The following is a 20318-nucleotide window of genomic DNA, read 5'->3' on the forward strand; positions in this document are numbered from 1 at the left end:
CTACTCCAGAGCTGGGGCCGAGCTCAGACAGAGAGACAATCACTCCAATACTCATCATGCCAAATTTAGTGGCCTAACATTAACAGCACCTGCATAAATGTTATGGAGTTTCCTGCTAAGCCATGTTTAGACTAGTTTTGAAAATGATGACACTGCCATGAGCATTATCTGGTGCGACTCCAGTGCGCAGAGAAAGCACCTGCTCTTTTCAGAAAAATAGAAGGGAAATAATGCTGAGGACACTGGGTCAGGATGAAATCAAAGTTTTATAGATATTCATTTCTAAAACAAAACAAAGAGAGAGAAATGGCTTGGTTTTCTAATATTCATAGGCAAACTTTATGTTTTAGATACATTTGTTATACTTTTATAATTGATGTCTGATGTTTTTATTGCATTTCTGCCTTCCTGCATCTTTAACTTGAAACATGAAAAATGAGATCATGCATGTTTTACTTAAGCTGAAGCTTTATTATGACCATTTACTGTAGAGGTTAAGTAATTGTAACCCTGTCATGAAAAATAATACATGGATTAATTCTACTAATTTAAAAACAAAAACAAAAAAAACGCCAAGCATATGTAAGCACCCCAAGGTGTAACTATGTTGTCCCAGATGGCTTTATAATCTATATACCATTAATTTAAATAAGAAAACACACACAAAAAGGAATAGAACCTTAAAAGAGCAACAGAGGAAGGATGCCTCATCCAGGGTGGACAGATATGATACACATGATGAGAAAATCTTCTAAAATAAATGCCATTTCTGTCCTTTAATGGCAGTGAAAAATTGGATTAGCTCATCTATCAAAAACTGCATAAAACCAATGCTTTTTGGATTACATCAAAAAAAGGCTGATGGCAAAACCTTTTTTGTGGCCCCCGAAAAAAGAACAAACAATACATTTCTACTAGAGAGCTGGGGCCCGCACGCCATTTTGTCAGCATCTCAGACAGACAGACAGACAGTGTTTGGATAGAGAAGGAGTTGTGTAAGCCTTGTGGAGTGGATTCTTCCTCTCTCACTAGAAAACAGAGCGCTCAGAAAACAAACTGCTGTATGAGCGTGGAGGAGTACGTCTGAACGGCACCTAACAATCGCAGAGGAAAACCACACTTGGGGGGGTCCCTTCAATTACACACCTGGTTGCCTTTTGAGATTAAGTGTGTATCTGTATGTGTTTGCAATCAGGAGTGAAATGCATCATTGTCACTGTGTATCTTAATGTATACTATGTATGTTAATGTATGTAGGAGAAGAGGGTGGGTGCCAAAACTATCTCTTTTGCTGTATCTCTGTGTGTGTGTGTGTGTGTGTGTGTGTGTGTGTGTGTGTGTGTGTGTGTGTGTGTGTGTGTGTGTGTGTGTGTGTGTGTGTGTGTGTGTGTGTGTTTAAAGAGTCTTCTAAACTTTGTGCTGGTAAAGGTCTGAATTTGGGTGGAATGGGGGGGTGGGAGGTGTTGACATAGAAGGATGTTTTGGGGTGGCGTTTGGGGAGCGAGTTGGGGTGAAGGTGTAGAATGATGATAGGAAGGAGGGATATGTGATAAGGGTTGTTGTGTTTTAGCGGCTAAGAGTTTGGGAGTATGGTTTTGTACGGTGTGTGTTGTTGTTGCATGTTTGCAGACATGCACACAATTTCTAATTGATCTGCTTTTACTCATACTTGCGTCTGTGTGAGATAAAACAAAGTAACAAAAATCTCCCACTCATATGCAAGCAACACACACACACACACACACACAAATGCATGCCCACGCACACACACACACACAGACACACACATACTGATATCTAAATTAATGGTCTCCTTGGGGAGTCATCCAAAGGCCACGGGCGTTTGGGAGAAAAGATTCTTGGAAAAAGGCTTCATCATCAGAACATGTGCTCATTAGTAACCCCATCTTAGCCATCCAGAGAGAGAGAGAGAGAGAGAGAGAGAGAGAGAGAGAGAGAGAGAGAGAGAGAGGTGCACTAAGGAATACGTGGACAAGGTCATATACTTATAATGTTGAAGAGGTATTTACTTTACAGTCTCTCCATATGATGATGAAAGTGGTAGACAGAGGCGAATGTGGAATCAGTCGTTGGTGTGAGGAGGAGAGACACAGGTAATGAGGTAAAGAGCATAAATGGTTCAAAGAAAGTCCAGACACAAAAAAAAGAGTAAAAAAAGAAAGATTCTCAGCGAGTTAGACTCCCTCTGTCTCCTTCAGTCTCACTCTGCGCAGGAAGTCATTAAAGAGTAAGCCAATAAAGCTGTGTCAGATATATTGTATCCCCATCCTCCACAGGGATATAAAATATTGGCCTCCCATTCTCATCAGACACAGGGATCAGCATTTTACAGGCTCACGATGTCCTCCTTTGGAGTTCAGAGAGTTTACTGAAGTTATCAACTGTCTTGTTGTTAGTTTTCAACATAATTGTTTCCGGTTTTATTGAGCATGACTCATACGAAAGGGGCATCCTGGGTAACAAAGGTTTTAAATGTGGAAATGTTCATCTTAACAAGTCAGCAACTCAAGCATTGGGCCTTGAAGTTTGGTTTTTGGCCACTAAAACAACAATTAACTTGATTTGGGAATGATCCTTATCTGGAAAGCTGCTTTAATCAAATGTGGCCACGAGGAGGCACATAAACATCAAACAAACATCATATCCTAGCTCATAAAGTTGTTATAGTATTGTGTTAGCATACGATTGTCAATTGCAATTATGTGTTTTGCAGCCACTGAGCACCATTACATTCATTCGGAGTAATCTTGTAAGGCTACCTGACGAATGTAAATGCAATATTAGCTTTGTTTTGGTCATCAACTCCTTAGAAAGAAATCTAGCTATTTAGCTTGCTACTGTAGATGATCAACCAGGTACTTCAACTTCCTATGTCTGCTGTTTGGTGCTGGACAGGTAGCAAACAGTGGGTTTATTAGAGCGTTTTGCTAGAAGCCATTGCATATGAGGGTTGATGAGAGTGGTAAGATTGCAACATACACTAGATTTGCAGAGCTTAAAACCTATACAATGAGCTAAAAAAGGCTACAATAAATTAATAAAAAAACTAAAGGCAGGCTATAGATAGCTAAAAACAGACTTCCAACAACTTCTGAGGGAAATATATGCCTCTTTAGCTGCTCTATGTTCACCAGCTAGTTGCTAACTTTGTTTGACTACTGTTTGGTGCTGGGCTGGTAGCCATTGTTTTTTTATTTATTTAATTTGTAGCTTTTTATGTGAAATGGGTTGCTTGCACAACAGATAATTATCACCCACCTCTGCAGTTCCCCTCAGCTCTAAAGATCTCATTATTCTGGTTCTGTTCAACGTTTCTGTTTTGGTTTAATTGGGTTCTTTCTATCCTCCCACCACCACCACCAACCAGACAGACAGCACCTAGCTACTGTAGGTAACATAGTAGAGTTTTTAGCAGCTAAAGAGCCAGATATTTCCCTCAGGAGTTGGTGGAGACCAAAACACAGCTAAAAGAGAGTGAATATGTTGCTATGTATTTCCTGAATGTGTAAATTGTTAACTGTTTGCTAACAAGTGATAACATGGCACACTTGTGTTTAAGGTAGTTTATGCAGCTGCCTAGCCAAAAATCAGATCATGCAAGTAAAAGAAATAAAATAAATTCTTGTAACATACTTTGACATTTAACAATGTTGGGAATCAATGCAATGACTCATGTTGCGGGGGAACTCCACTGGAAACCGGTGAGCTTATTATTACTCAGTACTAGCTTAAGCATAACATTTTATACACCGATGGGGTTTGTTTGTGTGTGTGTGTGTGTCTGTGGGTGTTCAACCCCACACACACACACACACACAATGGAAGTGGTTGATACATGCTCTTTCTTTGTACTCTGTCTTGTTTCCCTCTTCAGATTCAGTTTTTTTTAACATATTTGTTAAAGTATTTTATATCTTGTGCAAACAGAGAGGCTAGTTTGGAGGAAAAATAAGCAGCCCCTGTTGCTTTTTCTGTCGATAAGACTCTTCCAAAATAAATATGCACCATATTAGAAATAGAGCAAGAAGAGAATGTGTGTCATGGAAATTTTTAGTGTACTAGTGTGTTTTATAGATAGATAGATGGATAGATGGATAGATAGATGGATAGATGGATAGATAGATAGATAGATAGATAGATAGATAGATAGATAGATAGATAGATAGATAGATAGATAGAAAATGAATGGTAGGAAAAGAAAAGAAAAGAGCAATAAAACATGATGGAGGGATAGAGAAGGAGAAAGAAGGAGTAAGGAGACAAGGTTAATCCAAACAGACGTGTGCCAGGTTATTTTTACGACAGTCCCATCAGCCATTATCTGCCTGCACTGTTATGGTTAGGGATAAATACAGACCTGGGCAATACCAAGGAGGAGTAGATTTGTGTGTGTGTGAATGGTTTTGTGCCTGTGTAACAACGTGTAGTTTCATGGTCATACGTATGTGGTCCCCCTCCTTCTCTTTGGCTCTACTCCACTGCAGCAGCCAGGGAAGATAACCACAACAGTTTATTCCATTTCATCAGACAATCTTCTGGCCATTTTAGCCCTAATTGACACAGAGCAGAACTCCTTGTTTTATCTTGTTGCTCAATAAAAATCTCAGGGCCAGTCTTCTCATGAGACTCTCTGTCTCTCTGAGCTAAATAAATATCTGCGTATTGAATGAGCTGGTGAGTGGGGGGAAAAGAAACGTTTGAGCCTGTGTGTTTGTGATAAGTGAAGTAGAGGGGAATTTTCTGTGGGAAACAATTGTGTGTGAAAGAGAGGACTTGAACATAGTTACATGATAGCATGATATTTGGCATCAGACTCATCTGTAAGCTCTCCAAACACCTGTGTTTAAGGCGTGGAGTGAAGATAAACGAGGGGTTTAAACTTAGACATAAAGAAATTAATCTGTGTGCGTTTATGTTTGTGCATGCAGGCATGTGTTTGAAAGATGTAGCGTTATGTGTATTTAAAAGCCCTTGACACTATTTTTATCATTCAATGCTTATTTAAACATGCATTTCAGTGTTGCCTATGCGACTATCGACAGCATTTTAGTTTACACACACCTGCTGCCTCAGGGAAAGCCCACAACCATGTGTCAGGCAAGTGTATGTGTGCGTGCTCTCATCTCCCAAGCTCCCATCTGGCCATGTGAGTGTTGGTGCGAGAGGAGCAGAGGTGACGGTGAGTTTGGAGCTGCAGAGAAATGATCTGCAAGGTTTATTATCTTTAATTAGCATCCAGGGGGAAGGAGATAGATAAGGACCACCATTTCACTGATGGATCTGCTCTGTTTTTTTCCCCAAAACCAAGAAGAAAGAGCGTAGTATAAATAGCAGGAAAAACAGAGTGAGGCATCATCAGTCCTGGAAAGTCCAGATGCCTCCAGATATACCTTTATTTGTAACACGGATGGCTATACTGCATAAGTGTGATTTACAGGGCGGGTGGTTACAACCCTCCCAATAATTCCCCAATGTTGTACCCAAAATTATGCCCTTGCTATACTTTATCTCCATTGTAATACGTTCTGTGCCCAACTACTGAATGTATATATGTTTTGATTACCTAAACTGAACACTACTTTGCCTCTGTGAATCCTCTAAAAATGATCATTTCATTTAAATAACTGATTTTGGTATGAAATTTGACTGTTACAAATGCTGATGTGACTAGACCCGTACAATTTGTATTTAAGGTTTGTGTGTTGTTGAGTGTTGAGTATTTTGCAATGTTGTAAAAAGAAATACATTTATTGTTATCAGTAATAAAATGTGTCATATCATGACGGCAATAATGATTTTTATTTATTTATTAAATAGTTGAAGTTGAGTTTTTAAGCAAACTTATTTAGCCAAGAATTAAAACTGTTAAGGTGGTAGGATGATGATGATGATAAAACTAAGAGTAACACAAATACACACACAAACACACACACAAATACACACACACACACACACATACACACACACACACACACACACAAATACACACACACACACACACACACACACAAACACACACACACAAAAACACACACACACACACACACAAATACACACACACACACACACACACACACACACACACACACACACACACAAATACACACACACACACACACACACACACACACACACACACACACACACACACACACACACTTCTCACCTCTTAAGATGCAGATTGCTGCTGTCAAATAAATAAGCCAAAAAGTAAATACAAACCAAACAGCTGGACAACAGCTGATAAACCACAGTCTTAGTGAATGAGAGGAAGAGCAAGAAAAAAAGAGATTCACGTGTGTACTGTGTGTGGTGTGTGTGTGTGTGTTTCAGAAGTAACAGCACTTCTTTGGAATATGAGATTAGGTCATTGCCTAACCTCAAAAAACAAGAAAAAAGGTAACAGGGGGGAAAGTAAGTTATACACATAAACACACTACACATAAAGAATGAAAGGAAAGTGGAAAAAAAAAAGTAAAAAACAAATGGGAGGGCTAATCAGTTTGCAAGTCAAAACTTTTGAGAGTGCACAACACGATAATTTTAACAGACAGAAATTATTTGAACCAGTACTGCCCATCCTATGCTTCTGATATGAGGTAGTTGGGTTTACTGTGACCTGATCCGATAACACAAACTTTATGCAAAATGCTAGATGTTTGCAGCATGGCTTTATTGCGTTCTGCCATGGTTGGAAAAGTGAGATGCCTGCCTCTCTTATAATGGATTTAGATGGATATTTCTCTGAGTTATTGCGTCGAAACACGGTTGCAATGGTGCTTTTTATGAAACTCTTAAAATACTTAAAAGAAGCAGATACTGTAGCTAAAAGTTTAAAATGTCAGTCAGCCTGGCAACAATAAAGTACAGATATTTGTGGCATCATCAGATGAATATGCAAGAACATGCACTTGCACTCTGTAATTTAGCATGATAATTTAATAAATGCTACAGCTAATATTTAGCACAGAAGACAGTAGACATCTGTTTGTGGTTATGCCGTAAAGGTAAGGTGCTGTTGTGTCTGTCCTCCGCTACTAAGTGGACCTGTCTGTTAGCTGCACCGGAGCTTGGGTCACACTCACACACAAACAAACACGTGCACACTAATGAGCTAATATGCACACACACACTTGTCGGCTTCCTGCCTTGGGACTTGGGGTTCAGAGGATCTTAGGGGTCTCTTGAGATTTGATGTTAGACGAGTGTGTGTGTGTTTGTGTGTGTGTGTGTGTGTCAGGGGCTTTTTTTATCACAACTCACATCTCACCTCTTAGTCATCTCCTGTTAGCCTCCGGTAGCATTATGTCTGCGTCTCATGGGAGAACTGATACACACACTCGCGCAAACACAGATTAGGTTGAAATGAGATGGGAGAAGGTGCTGCTAAGGTCAGCTACCTTAATCTTCCACACACACACACACACACACACACACACACACACACACACACACACACACACACACACACACACACACACACACACACACACACACACACACACACACACACACACACACACACACACACACACACACACACACACACACACACACACACACCTTCGGTTGAATGATATGCCAAATCACAAATCTAATCCTAGCTCCATGTGGGCTTTATGTGGGTGTACAGTGTGTGTGAGAGTGTGTAAGAAATTGTACATGTAAGTTTGTAGAAGTTCCCTCCCTGTACATCAGGCCCACTCCTAGAGGAGGGGAGTATCAGCAGAGTAGCCCAGGAGGTGCCTCGATGCTGGGCTTGGTGGGGGTGACTGTTCCCTGTGGGGGAGATTGTAGGCTGGAGGGGAAGCAGCCAGGGTGGGATGACGGTATGCATAATATCTTCACCCAAGAAGGCAGAGGTTTTCCTGCATTTGGGGCAGTCAACACGTCTCCGGCTATCAGCAGTTCTGGATGGTTTACCCGGAGATATCGGCAGGTTATGTGGGTGTATCTTACTCGGGCCTGGAGTTTGTTAATGTGGACAAGAGCAGGCTAACACCCCCTCTCCACAGAAACACTGCAACGAAATACATAAATGCAAACACACACACACACACACACACACACACACACACACACACACACACACACACACACACACACACACACACACACACACACACACACACACACACACACACACACACACACACACACACACACACAGTGGTGTCTTTAGGGACTGCTCCTATCTCTCTTCCTGGGGTCTGATAATACTCTCCCTCTGCACAGTGATCTACAGTAATTACCACTGAATGCCAGTGAAAGTTAGAGATAAACAGTGTGAGTGTGTGTGTCTGTATGAGTGGTCTGTTTGTGTGCAACTATGAGCTAATCGGCCCACTGAGACAGAGGAGATATAATGTGGTGAGATTACTTCATCTGCAAGGGGAAAAAAAAATATTTTTTCAAAATAAAGTAAAGGCGCTGCACTTACACACAATAAATATAAAACTCCACAAACAGATTTTTATCCTCCTTTGTAACCACTTATTTAACATGTTACAAAAATGTCTACATATACAAACAGGCACACACACCTGTCACTCCCCACCCCATTCCTGAGTAATGAGAAAGAGGATCAAAGCACAGAACCTGATCCAGCCAATAAGAGCACAGCACTGTTTATCATCCCTCTCCATCATCACCCTCTGCGTTAACAACAGCCTGAGTAATAAGGTGTGAATAATATCAGTGAAGGTCCAGCATTACATCGCTAATTAGGTGTGTGTAATGATAATCCTGACATTAAATCTCTTTTGCATTTACAGAGATATAGAGATATGAAATGATTCTGTCTTGAATAAACGGTACTTTATGAAATCCTTTACTCAAACACTTGAACCCCAGAGATTTGTGCATTCCTCCTTTGAATCTTAAATCATAAACGTAATCTCTAAAAGTAATGTTGAATCTCTGTAAGGCACGCCGAGAAGCTCTAAAAATTGTGTAACATTGCAAACATCACACCACAAATCTTTAGTATGAGGCAAAAATCTCAGTAACACACTTGTTTTCATTTTTGAAAACGTAGTTAAAACATTTAAACCAGATTTTTTTACTTTCAAATCTTAGTTTATATTAAGTTTTAATTTAATGAAGGCACAATCTTGGATCTTTACAATATAAACCTGATTTTACAGAACATATATAGCATATAATAGCCTTGTTATTTCTTTTAGATAAATTAAAATGACCGCAAAGGATTCTTTATCATTCCATCCATAGATATAGAACAATATATCTATGATTCCATCATTCCAATAGGTTGTTATCGGTTTGTCCTTTTAATTGTACTTTTATTGCCTTGTGTACACAAGGCACCCATGCAAAATAAAGTGAAAAAACTTTAGATAAAGGTAAAAATGAATGTATTAATAAAATGAATATAGCAGGTTTCACTCATGACTGTGTGAGCCAAACAACCACACATCACACACTCAATTTACTGTAACCTGGCCTGTAGATTTAAAGATGAATACCATTTTAAACTACAGGTATTAAGTGTTTAAACAGGATTGAGTGTGTGGCTGCATCTTGGCTGAAAAGCTTGTTTTTGCTCAACTGTTTTGACTCTATTTGTTTTGGCTGGATGGAGTTGACCAGACATCCAACAACAGAGAGTGGAGTCAGTAGAGGGGACAGTGAAGAGAGAAGGGGGGGGGGGGTCAAACGGCTGCTGTGAAGGATTTAGTAGGGTGCTGGGAGTTTTGGTCTGTTGGAGGATCAAACCACACACACAGACACACACAGACACACACAGACACACACAGACAGACACACACAGACACACACAGACACACACACACAGACACACACAAACTGTCCAACTGTTTGAGATAGAAAACTGAGCAGTGTCCCTCTCCCTCTCTCTGTTTATTAACTGTAGCCTCACTCACAGTGACAGAGACCAGACCTTTGACTCTGAAACCTAGCACTGTCCTACACTGCCCGGTGCTGACAAGTAAAGCCGCACGCACGCACGCACGCACGCACACACACACACACACACACACACACACACACACACACACACACACACACACACACACACACACACACACACACACACACACACACACACACACACACACACACACACACACACACACACAGTTTTTATCTGTGCATCCGATCAGCAGGCCACAAGTTAGACCAGAGGTTGCAGCAGAGGTTAGAGAAGTGCCATACTGTAGCACAACACATGCTCACACACAAACACACTCAAACTGCAGCTGCATCACGTCTCACTTACTTCCGACAGGCCACTTTGGGCACGCTGCCAATTCAAGTTCAAGCCAATACAACTTAAGTAACAGTGTGTGTGTGTGTGTGTGTGTGTGTGTGTGTGTGTGTGTGTGTGTATTCTGAGCCGAGCCATCAATGCCAAAAAGTCAGTTCAAGATGCTGTTACTGTAATATCTGTGTCATTGTGTTACTTCTGTTTCTCTCTATTCTCCTTTCCCACGGTTAAATTGTTCCTGACTGCCATCTGTCTGTTTTGATGTGCCTTCCTATCGCTATGACAACTGGCTTTAAAGAAACTTTAAGTAGGCTAGAGGAACATCAAACTAAAAGGAGTGGTCACACACTCCTCTCCTCTCCTCTCCTCTCCTCTCCTCTCCTCTCCTCTCCTCCCTCTCCTCTCCTCTCCTCTCCTCTCCTCTCCTCTCTTAAAGCGTAACTCTCGCCAAAATGCAACTTGGGTCTTTTTGTGAATGTACCCGAGTCAAACTTTCGTTTAAAAGCATAATTAGGACGGAAATGCCACTTTTAAAATTGACCGTATTCTTGTTTTTTTCGGTCAAATGGCCTTTTGAATGGGCGTGCTAGGGGCACTACTATGATAGCATCAAAATCAACATTTTTAAAACACTAAGAAGGCTCGACACAACATGAAACTTTGCTCGAAGTATCACCAGGGGCTCTACCCATGAACTCGAGCATTGAGAACATGGTTTGTGTACACAGAGTTTACTAAAAAGAAAGGTTTTGAACAACTCACCGTAGCTGTTGTTTTTCCAGTTGCCGTCCATTTCGCAAGTCAAAAATAGTCGAGGGAGGAGAGTAAAGATGGAACGCCCCTAAAGCTTAGTTCAATATGCACGGATAACTTATTGTTTTGTCATTAGTAAAAAACAATATTGACCTTGTAGTTGAAAAAGGAGCCTTATATAAGAATGGCATTTCCTCCTATGGATTGAGTCTTTTTGACTGAGAAAATGGCGGATAGCGTAAACAACAACTGCTAACGTGAGTTGCTCAAAACCAGAGGTGTCAAAAGTATTCACATTCATTACTCAAGTAGAAGTATAGATACTAGGGTTTGAAAAGACTTCTGTAGAAGTTGAAGTATCAACTCAAGCTTTTTACTTAAGTAAAAGTGTAAAAGTACTGGTTTCAAAACTACTTAAAGTATAAAAGTAAAAGTAATGTAAGGGGAAAAAAATGCCATTAAGGACAAAAGCTTAGCCCGCCCCACAGCGGCCTAATAGTGCACTACCCCACCTCCACAAAAAAATATTTTTCTAAAGGCCATAATGACTATAATAATGTTATATTAAAATAATACGTGCAAACTCAGAAGGGCTGAAAAAAGGTGACACATCTCTTCTGTGTTTTTCAGACAACGGCAGCTACAGTCTGGTGTTAGAATCCTCTCCAGTGAAATACAGACACACTTTTACACCGTTTAGCTGTCAGCATTTTAACCGTGTTTACTCCAGCTGCTAGCTAACGGTAGGCTAACGTTACCTGCTGCCAAGTGTTTGTTAACTAGCGTCCCGTGTGGCGATGTTTCAGTTCCCTCTAATGTCCATTTTCGGAGCATCAGAGAGAAGTGCAGGCATTTAAGTGGAACCTAAATAAGGCACCGAAATCCACGTTGCTATTCGGCCCGGTAGATAACGGTCGTTAAGGCACCGGTGCCATATTAGCACCGGGTCTGTACAGGTGCACAAACCAATAGGGTGTCAGAATGGTATATGTTTATACGGAATGGTATATGTATAACGAAATGAAATAGGAGTAACGAGGCTATTTTTAAAATGTAAGGAGTAGAAAGTACAGATAATTGCGTGAAAATGTAAGGAGTAGAAGTAAAAAGTATGCTGTAAAATAATTACTCCAGTAAAGTATAGATACCCAAAATTTCTACTTAAGTAAGGTAATGAAGTATTTGTACTTCGTTACTTGACACCTCTGCTCAAAACCTTTCTTTTTAGTAAACTCTGTGTACACAAACAATGTTCTCAATGCTCGAGTTCATGGGTAGAGCCCCTGGTGATACTTCGAGCAAAGTTTCATGTTGTGTCGAGCCTTCTTAGTGTTTTAAAAATGTTGATTTTGATGCTATCATAGTAGTGCCCCTAGCACTCCCATTCAAAAGGCCATTTGACCGAAAAACAAAAATACGGTAAATCTTAAAAGTGGCATTTCCGTCCTAATTATGCTTTTAAACAAAAGTTTGACTTGGGTACATTCACAAAAAGACCCTACGTTGCATTTTGGCGAGAGTTATGCTTCAACTTTAATGACGCAGATTCATAAAGCCCAAGGATACATGAACAAGGATACATGAACAACGTCAAACTTCCGCGTCTTGTTTTTCTGCTGACTTTGTATGCAGGAAGTGAAATGCTTTAATTAGTTAATTAATTAAACTTTTTTTTTTAAAGTAAGTGCTGTAGTATAACTAGCAGGAGACAAGTTATAATTGAGGTAAGTTTGGAGACATTACCTTATTTAATCAATAAATTAATAAATATTTTTGTTGTATCTCTTTTTGGTGTTGTAATTTGTAGACGGCCCTAAGCACTCGTCTAACTGCAGGTAGCAGCAGCAGCAGCAACAGAGAGCAGAAGAGAGCAGGCAAGTGTTCATAAACTTCTGGTGTACTTAAAAACTTTCCAATCCATCGAGTACATAACCTATTTGTACTAGTGTAGAAGTTTGGTATCATTTCAGGCATTATTAGTGGGGTCATTTACGAGATACATCACTGGATCCATTAGCCCCTGCGTTAAGCTATTCAGCTGATAATGCTAGGCTACGCTAACTCTCCCAATGTTCGACCCAGGTGAAAAAAGCTTCTGGGGGGGTGTTTGGCTCGAGGTCATGGTGCAAAGGACCCTAGGGTGAAATTACTCCGAACTATCACTTTAATTGAACAGGTACGGGTGTGAAAATGTCCACCATTATCTTCCTCTATTCAAGCTAATACAACGTCTTTGAGCACAATGACAACATCCCAGATTTGTTCTAGTCAAAACACACTATTGTTCATATCATCTGATTGGTCGGTGAGGTTTAGGAAAGGACATTAACTGTAAGCAGACCTGCATATCACATGATTTCTTCACATACGTTCCACCACATCCATATCCATCCTTCACACACATTGTGAAACCCAATACATTTACCACAGATGCACATATATGCACTTGTGCAGATAATGTGTGCAAACATTCCAGAGACCAATACACTCCAACTCCCTCCCACTGTAAGGACAAGACTTCCAGGTCATTAACCTACAGAGTGACAGAATATCAGTCTTATTCTGGAGAATCACTGTTAGCCTCCCCCCGGATGTTCCTGTCACTGAATATCAAAGGATTGTAGTCTTTTTGAAATATAATATGATATTCCCACTCCGATAAACTTCTTCATAATTCTCTCTTATTGCCTAGTTTGTCCGTGACATCCTTTTTTTTTTCCTGGCTTTTACCACTCCCTGCTGTATTTGTGCACTTTCTGCAACCTCTTTTTTTAGTTGTTTTACTTTGATTTTTCTTCATTTTTTTAGAGGTACTTGAACTGAGGCGGAAACCAATTTCTACATGCGGTTTGTGTGTGTGTGTGTGTGTGTGTGTGTGTGTGTGTGTGTGTGTGTGTGTGTGTGTGTGTGGCTGTGAGAAGAGACAGGGAACTGGAGTGCTTAGACAAAGATGGATGATGTTTTTCTCACCCCAAGCCTCACTCTAAGATTAGCCTACAGTTTCTCATTCTGTTCTTTACAGCAACCAAGCAACTTCTTTCTTTCTTTTTCATTTTTTTATTTTTATATACTATAGGCCTATGTCACATAAAAATTAAAGTGGAATGTTTTGCCAATAAATAAACCAACATTTTGCTACAGATTATGCTCCCTTTCTCTTACATTATTCAAATGTTCCTCTCTGAATTGTATTCTCCTCAAGGTGTTTTTGCCCTTTTCAGTTAAGGGTGGAAAAATTGGGTGACGAAAGAAGATGAGAAAAACAAGATTTTATGAAAGTGTATCTATGAGAACATCCAATTGAAAAATGAAATTTCATAGAGGTCAAAGGGAATCTTAATCTTCATAACCAGGTTAATTATTGGGAATAAAAACGAGCACTGTTGAAAACCTAATGTCACAGTGAAGATACAGTAGCTTTTAACATCAATAACAGCTTTTTCTTGTTTTCAGTTTCCATTTTTGTTTATACTGTAATGTAACATAGAGAATCTTTTAAGATTTTGAAGTCAAATTTGAAATCTCACTTGTTTGTGTAAGAAATCAATGGCACTTGCAATCCTGATTGAAAAAAAGAAATTAGACATATTTGTGGAAACCGTATCTAAGTTTCAAGGCTCTCGATGGGAGTTTCCCGTGTTTTAGCCTAACTTGCTAACGTTAAGCACTGATTCCCCCAGCTGCTGATGACTCTACGCCTGTAGAGTCATCAGCAGCTCCTGCACACAGTGTTACATTTTCCATACATTATAGGAGGGCGTCTAGCTTGCATTAGCCGTCTCTTTTTAGTGGTTCTAGTTGTGACTGCAGAAAATAACAGTCTGCCAAAACTCACAGGTAGTCCTGTGTGTTTGGAAGCCTGGTCAATGGCTAACAATGTCGGTGCCCAGCTGATTGACAAGCTGTGTTATGGTCTGAATTCAAGTTAACAATTTTTAGTGCTCACCCATACAGATATCGGACCATTTAAACATTTTGTAATCACAACAAATTCCCACTCCCTGGAGCACATTATTGTGTATTCTCCCACAGGGTATTCCCATAACAATTTCACACATAGATCCAACGTGTCTCAACATATGCATTTAAAAAAGGTGTTGTGTGCATGTGTGTGTGATAGAGAGAGATAATGACCCAAGGCATCAGATGTCCCCCTCGGTGGCCCTGCGAGCAACATCTGGAACCCGTCCCTTCGTGGTGACATCACACAACCAGCCTAACCTTTGACCCCAAACCGGCTAATTAGCAGCACGTCCCTCCATAACTGCCAGGGTCCCCTCTTTTTTCTCTCTCCATCTTTCTCACTACCGCCCCCTCTCCACCTGTTGTCTCATGTCACCGTGTGTGTGTGACCGGGTCTCTGAGTGGGAAAAAAACGATCACTGAGAAGGTTTCCTAAACAATCGTTTTACATCATTTTACCATTCACATGAAGAGCCGTTAGACTTTGCAAGTGCCAATGATAGTTCGGACAGTATTACATTAGGGTCAGTGTTTTGCTGATGCACAGGGCTGTGCTCTTTCATGAGCTATTTTAGTTCATCTCCCTCTCCCTGACTCTCTCTGTAACTCTCTGTTGGATCCATGTATCTCAGAGGTGATCATCAATCTAGCAGACTCTATTATTACTTTTCCACAAAGTGCTTTGATTTCCAGCCCACCCAGGAGATTAAGCCCCTCCCCCTCCTCTCTTGGCTCTCCCTCCGTCCCCTCACCTATCTATTCCTTTCTCTCTCTTTCTGTCTGCTCTGTGTAGTGCTATCTCTCTTTTCCTCGAGTATCAGTCATGTAAACTTATTTCCAAAATGTGTTCATCTCTTTCAGATTTGTAGTCCAATTTAATTTTTTTTAAATGTCACTTATTTTTGGATTCAAAATACAGCTCCACATTAATTGTTTTTGTGTCGATTCTAGTGGCTAAATCGTATGTGCTGGTGCCTGTTTAGATGCACTGTGACACCGGAAGCAAAGAGGTTAAAGGTCAGCTCTCAAGAGACACACCTCTGATCCATGCACACTCATAGGCTGTGCAGGCAAAAGCATTGTGGGCGCACACACGTACACACACACACGCACTCACGCTCACACACTCACATTCACACACTCAGACTCTCTCTCTCACACACACACACACACACACACACACACACAAATTTACTGCTTTAGGTACACAACATGTTTCAGTCTCTCAGTATCACTGACAATGAACAATTTATATAAAAAGGAAGTCAGCGAGATGCAAATGACTATCATTGGTACTCCCCTGGTGCAACATAACGTTTTCCACTTAAAGAAGCTCCAGAGATTTTGTTGTTTGGACTTGGCCCTGAATGGACCGGTGCATGGAGCATCAGTGTGGAATGATGTGGAAGGCCAAACAGGGGATTGTGGGTGCCGGGGTATCCATTACATCAGAGGGGACCAAGGCGCCAGTTAGCCATTTGAGACGTGACACCCCCTTGTCCTTGCACTTTATCCTGTTAACTGGCAAGATGTGCTGAAAGTTATGTGGGCCCTGTGAGTGGAACAGGCTAATACCAAATACTTCGACATTTTAATTGTAAGGTAAAGTCTACAATATTATTATGTAAGTATTGATTTATGATTTATTTAATACTAAAAATAGCACATTTTCTCTTTAAGATAATATTATAGAAAACAAAATAATCAAATGAAGCATTTTCTTTTATCTAATTTCTATGAGAATTAACATTCTAATGAAAATGACATCTACAAGATGATACATAAAAATCAAGTTGACGAAAATTTGAAAAAAAATGATTCAGGTTTTAAAAGTTTAACAAAAATGAGCCTTGCACATTAGAACCTGGCATCACTCCCAAATTATTATTATTTTTACATCAGTAATATTTGTAACCTCAATCAATCAGGACAGACAAAGGTTAAAAGCCTAAAATCTTGAAACATATGTGAATATTACAGATTGAGCCTGTGTTTATAGGCCCCGCACTATTCTTTATTTTTTACAGACATACTATGAATCACAAAGTAAAGTGCAGCCCCCCTTAGGGGTTCCTTATGTAAATGAAACTATATCAGTAAGCTAATTAATCCATCTTTTCGCAATTGTTCATTTCCCAAAATGAATAGCCTACATTACATTACATGTCATTTAGCTGACGCTTTTATCCAAAGCTACTTCCAATTAGGTGCTTTCAACCATGAACGTCAACAGTCTGGACAGAAAGAATCAAGTGCAAGCACATTATCTTAAAATAAGCCAAAATACAAAAAGTCACATGTAAGTGCAACTGTAAGAGCACGTTTTAATACATACTTGGTGAGTTAAACTGCGGTTAAAATAAACGTTATATTCTGCATTTTACTGGGGGAACCATCCAGGGTCCCTTCAACACATTTCCCTTGGGATCCTGGAAACCCTTTGGGGACCAGTATGTTAGATCAGCACCAGTGTCTCCTCCCAGCATGAGGTAACGCCCTCTCTAGCCATGGAGATAAAAGTCTGTTCCTATCTGCTCTGTTCACGCACAGTTAGCAGTTGATGACCACATGCGTTTGACCGCACTGTTCATTCGTGTCCAGCCTCAGCTTCCTGCTCCCATGTTTTGAGCCTGCGCCAGTTGGAGACAGTTCACCATGTCCACCGGGTCTCTCAGCGATGTCGACGACGAGCTCCTGGACGGCATCCTGAAGTTTGGCTCCTCCGGTAAAGACTCCAACGAGAGCACGGAGGAGAGCTCCAACTGCGAGGGCACTTGCGCAAACGACGCGCCGGGCAAGAAACGGAAGACAGCGTCCAGGAAAACGGCACCCAAGGGTGTGGCACAGCAGGAGGGCAAGCATGTGCAGAGAAACGCGGCCAACGCCCGGGAGAGAGCCAGGATGCGCGTCTTGTCCAAAGCCTTCTCCCGGCTGAAGACCACCTTACCCTGGGTACCAGCGGACACCAAGCTCTCCAAACTGGACACACTGCGCCTGGCGTCCAGCTACATCGCGCACCTCCGGCAGATACTGGCCAACGACAAATATGAAAACGGATATATCCACCCCGTTAACCTGGTGAGACTGGGCTAGAGTGGAGGGGAAACCCAGCTAAAAGTTGATTTAGCCTATGTTAAAATAAATAAATAATAATCTGAGTGAGGGAAAGTGAAGTTTAAAGAAGTTCAAAAACATTCTGAAAATTTCAATTTTGTTAAATCAATGATGATAGTTTGTTTGCCTAATTATAATAATATTTGTTATCTAATGCTACACAACTGGAATACAGTACAGCAGACTCTTGCTAGGCCTCATTGGGACCAATGGGACACATGAGGATGTTAGCTTTGTGATGCAGGTGCATGACTGGGTAAAAGCAACAATTTCTATTCACTCTGCTGTTTTAAGGCAAAACTCAGAACAAATATCACCCTTTATGAAGCATAATGCTATGAATGAAGGCCTAAAATTTTTCGAAATATTGCAGCTGATGCATTATAAAACTGGGCCTTCAATTATTAATTGAAAATAGCTTAAATAATTATGCAATATTCCAAATATCATAGCAGATCTCCAAATAACCATTTGGATTTATTATTTTTTTTATCGTAAAGACACTATGCTATAAACCCATACACTATACATTTTCAATCATATAATAAAATAATATATTAATTCAATGCATAAACATCCGGTGTCCATTCCTGCTTGAAATCCATTATGTTCACCTGAACCTTGCAGATGATTCATTGACACATAATTGGTGCATTGTTGTCTGACTTCGATTTAATGACTTGATGAACTGTATTGTAAGAAGCTGTCGGTCCTAATTGATTGTATTTTCCTCCGCAGACTTGGCCTTTCATGGTTGCAGGCAAGCCGGAGAACGAGTTGAAGGAGATGCTGAACACAACCCGGTTATGTGGAACAACGGCATCATGACGAAACCAAGCGGACACCTTTGTATGTTTTCAAAGGAAATAAGATATCCCAAGACAATTTAAAAAAAAAGATTGTGACTGAAATGCACGTCTCATCTCCGCAGACTTTGAGTGGGAATAACGGAGAGAAAGAGAGAGAGAGAGAGAGAGAGAGAGAGAGCATCCCCTCTCCTTCGTTCCCGTAAAGAAAAGTTTAATTTTATTTAAATGCATTTCTGTCACCTATCTTTGTCTTTGCTGGTTCAAAGATAAATTGCTTGTTTGTGCTTTAAATTGCTTTTTTTTTAATACTCTGCAGATGCATTTTTACTCATGCAAGCCTGTTTTGGCGGCTGCATTATGATGGATGGATTTGTCCACTGTCTCAAATGGTTGTACAGATTTGTATATAAAATATATTTGTATCACTTTTACACCTTGTGTGTATTGAATGTTTTATTTTTATTCCGTTTAATTCTGTTTTATTTCCGTGTGTGGGCCAATGCTCTGACCTGGTAACCCCTCTTATCACTCCACTCCTTCACAATAGCAGAACCTGAGCACCAACGACGCGTCAGTGCAGATACGTGTCTCTCTGTTGTTTCTAAAAGATAACAGTGGACGTGGTTGTCATTACATAAACAAACATAATCTTCAAAGATTATTTGGGACCCTAAAAGCAGTTAGTCCTCTTGTAGTTTAAACAAATCAATTTAAGTTTATTTCCCTGCCAATTTCACTGATAAATGCACGAAAAGTTAACAATAAGAAATTGTGCAAAATAATGTGAGACTTATAATGAGCTAACACTGGTATAATTCCACTTTTAAATATTTTAATATAACAGGCCACTCAACAATATTAGACCATAAATTAGGCTATGTAAAGCAGTGGCTTATTTTTTATAGCAACAACAACGCAACTTCACAAGTTTACATGTGAAACAATATCACTCCGAAATGAGTGTCGGATGGTATTTTTAGGTATAGCCTAATTACATTTAGGCTAATTAACTGTGGTTAACTATAGGGGTCTATAGGATTCAGCCAATCATAAGTGAGGAGCGGAGCGTGTTGTTGGAGGTCAGAGGACATTTTAGACATTTTGAAAGTTGTAGAAAACCTGCGGGCTAAGATTTAATCCCGCCCAGACCAGTTGTTTTAATTCGCTGGGGTTATGACCGCTATGTTTACATCATGCCGACAGTTATTTATTCTCTCTCTCTCTCTCTCTCTCTCTCTCTCTCTCTCTCTCTCTCTCTCTCTCTCTCTCTCTCTCTCTCTCTCTCTCTCTCTCTCTCTCTCTCTCTCTCTCTTCTCTCTCTCTCTCTCTCTCTCTCTCTCTCTCTCTCTCTCTCTCTCTCTCTCTCTCTCTCTCTCTATGCATTCACTGGTAGCATAACCTGCCAAACACTG

The 20318-nt window shown here is 40.3% G+C and overlaps 1 protein-coding gene and 1 long non-coding RNA gene across 2 annotated transcripts; both read left to right on the plus strand.

The window, feature by feature from the left end:
* The first annotated feature begins 1927 nt into the window (after positions 1 to 1927).
* LOC120546270 lies at positions 1928 to 19337 on the plus strand. The gene is made up of 2 exons (XR_005636848.1): positions 1928 to 1972; positions 19057 to 19337. It is a non-coding gene; the product is annotated as an uncharacterized LOC120546270 (long non-coding RNA).
* tcf21 (transcription factor 21) lies at positions 17478 to 19337 on the plus strand. The gene is made up of 2 exons (XM_039781107.1): positions 17478 to 18061; positions 18836 to 19337. Exons 1-2 carry the CDS (start codon positions 17639 to 17641, stop codon positions 18923 to 18925), a joined length of 513 nt encoding a protein of 170 aa, XP_039637041.1. The 5' UTR covers positions 17478 to 17638; the 3' UTR covers positions 18926 to 19337.
* Positions 19338 to 20318: the final 981 nt, after the last annotated feature.

The sequence above is a fragment of the Perca fluviatilis genome, chromosome 18, assembly GCF_010015445.1.
Source record: "Perca fluviatilis chromosome 18, GENO_Pfluv_1.0, whole genome shotgun sequence".
NCBI classification, from domain to species: Eukaryota; Metazoa; Chordata; class Actinopteri; order Perciformes; family Percidae; genus Perca; species Perca fluviatilis.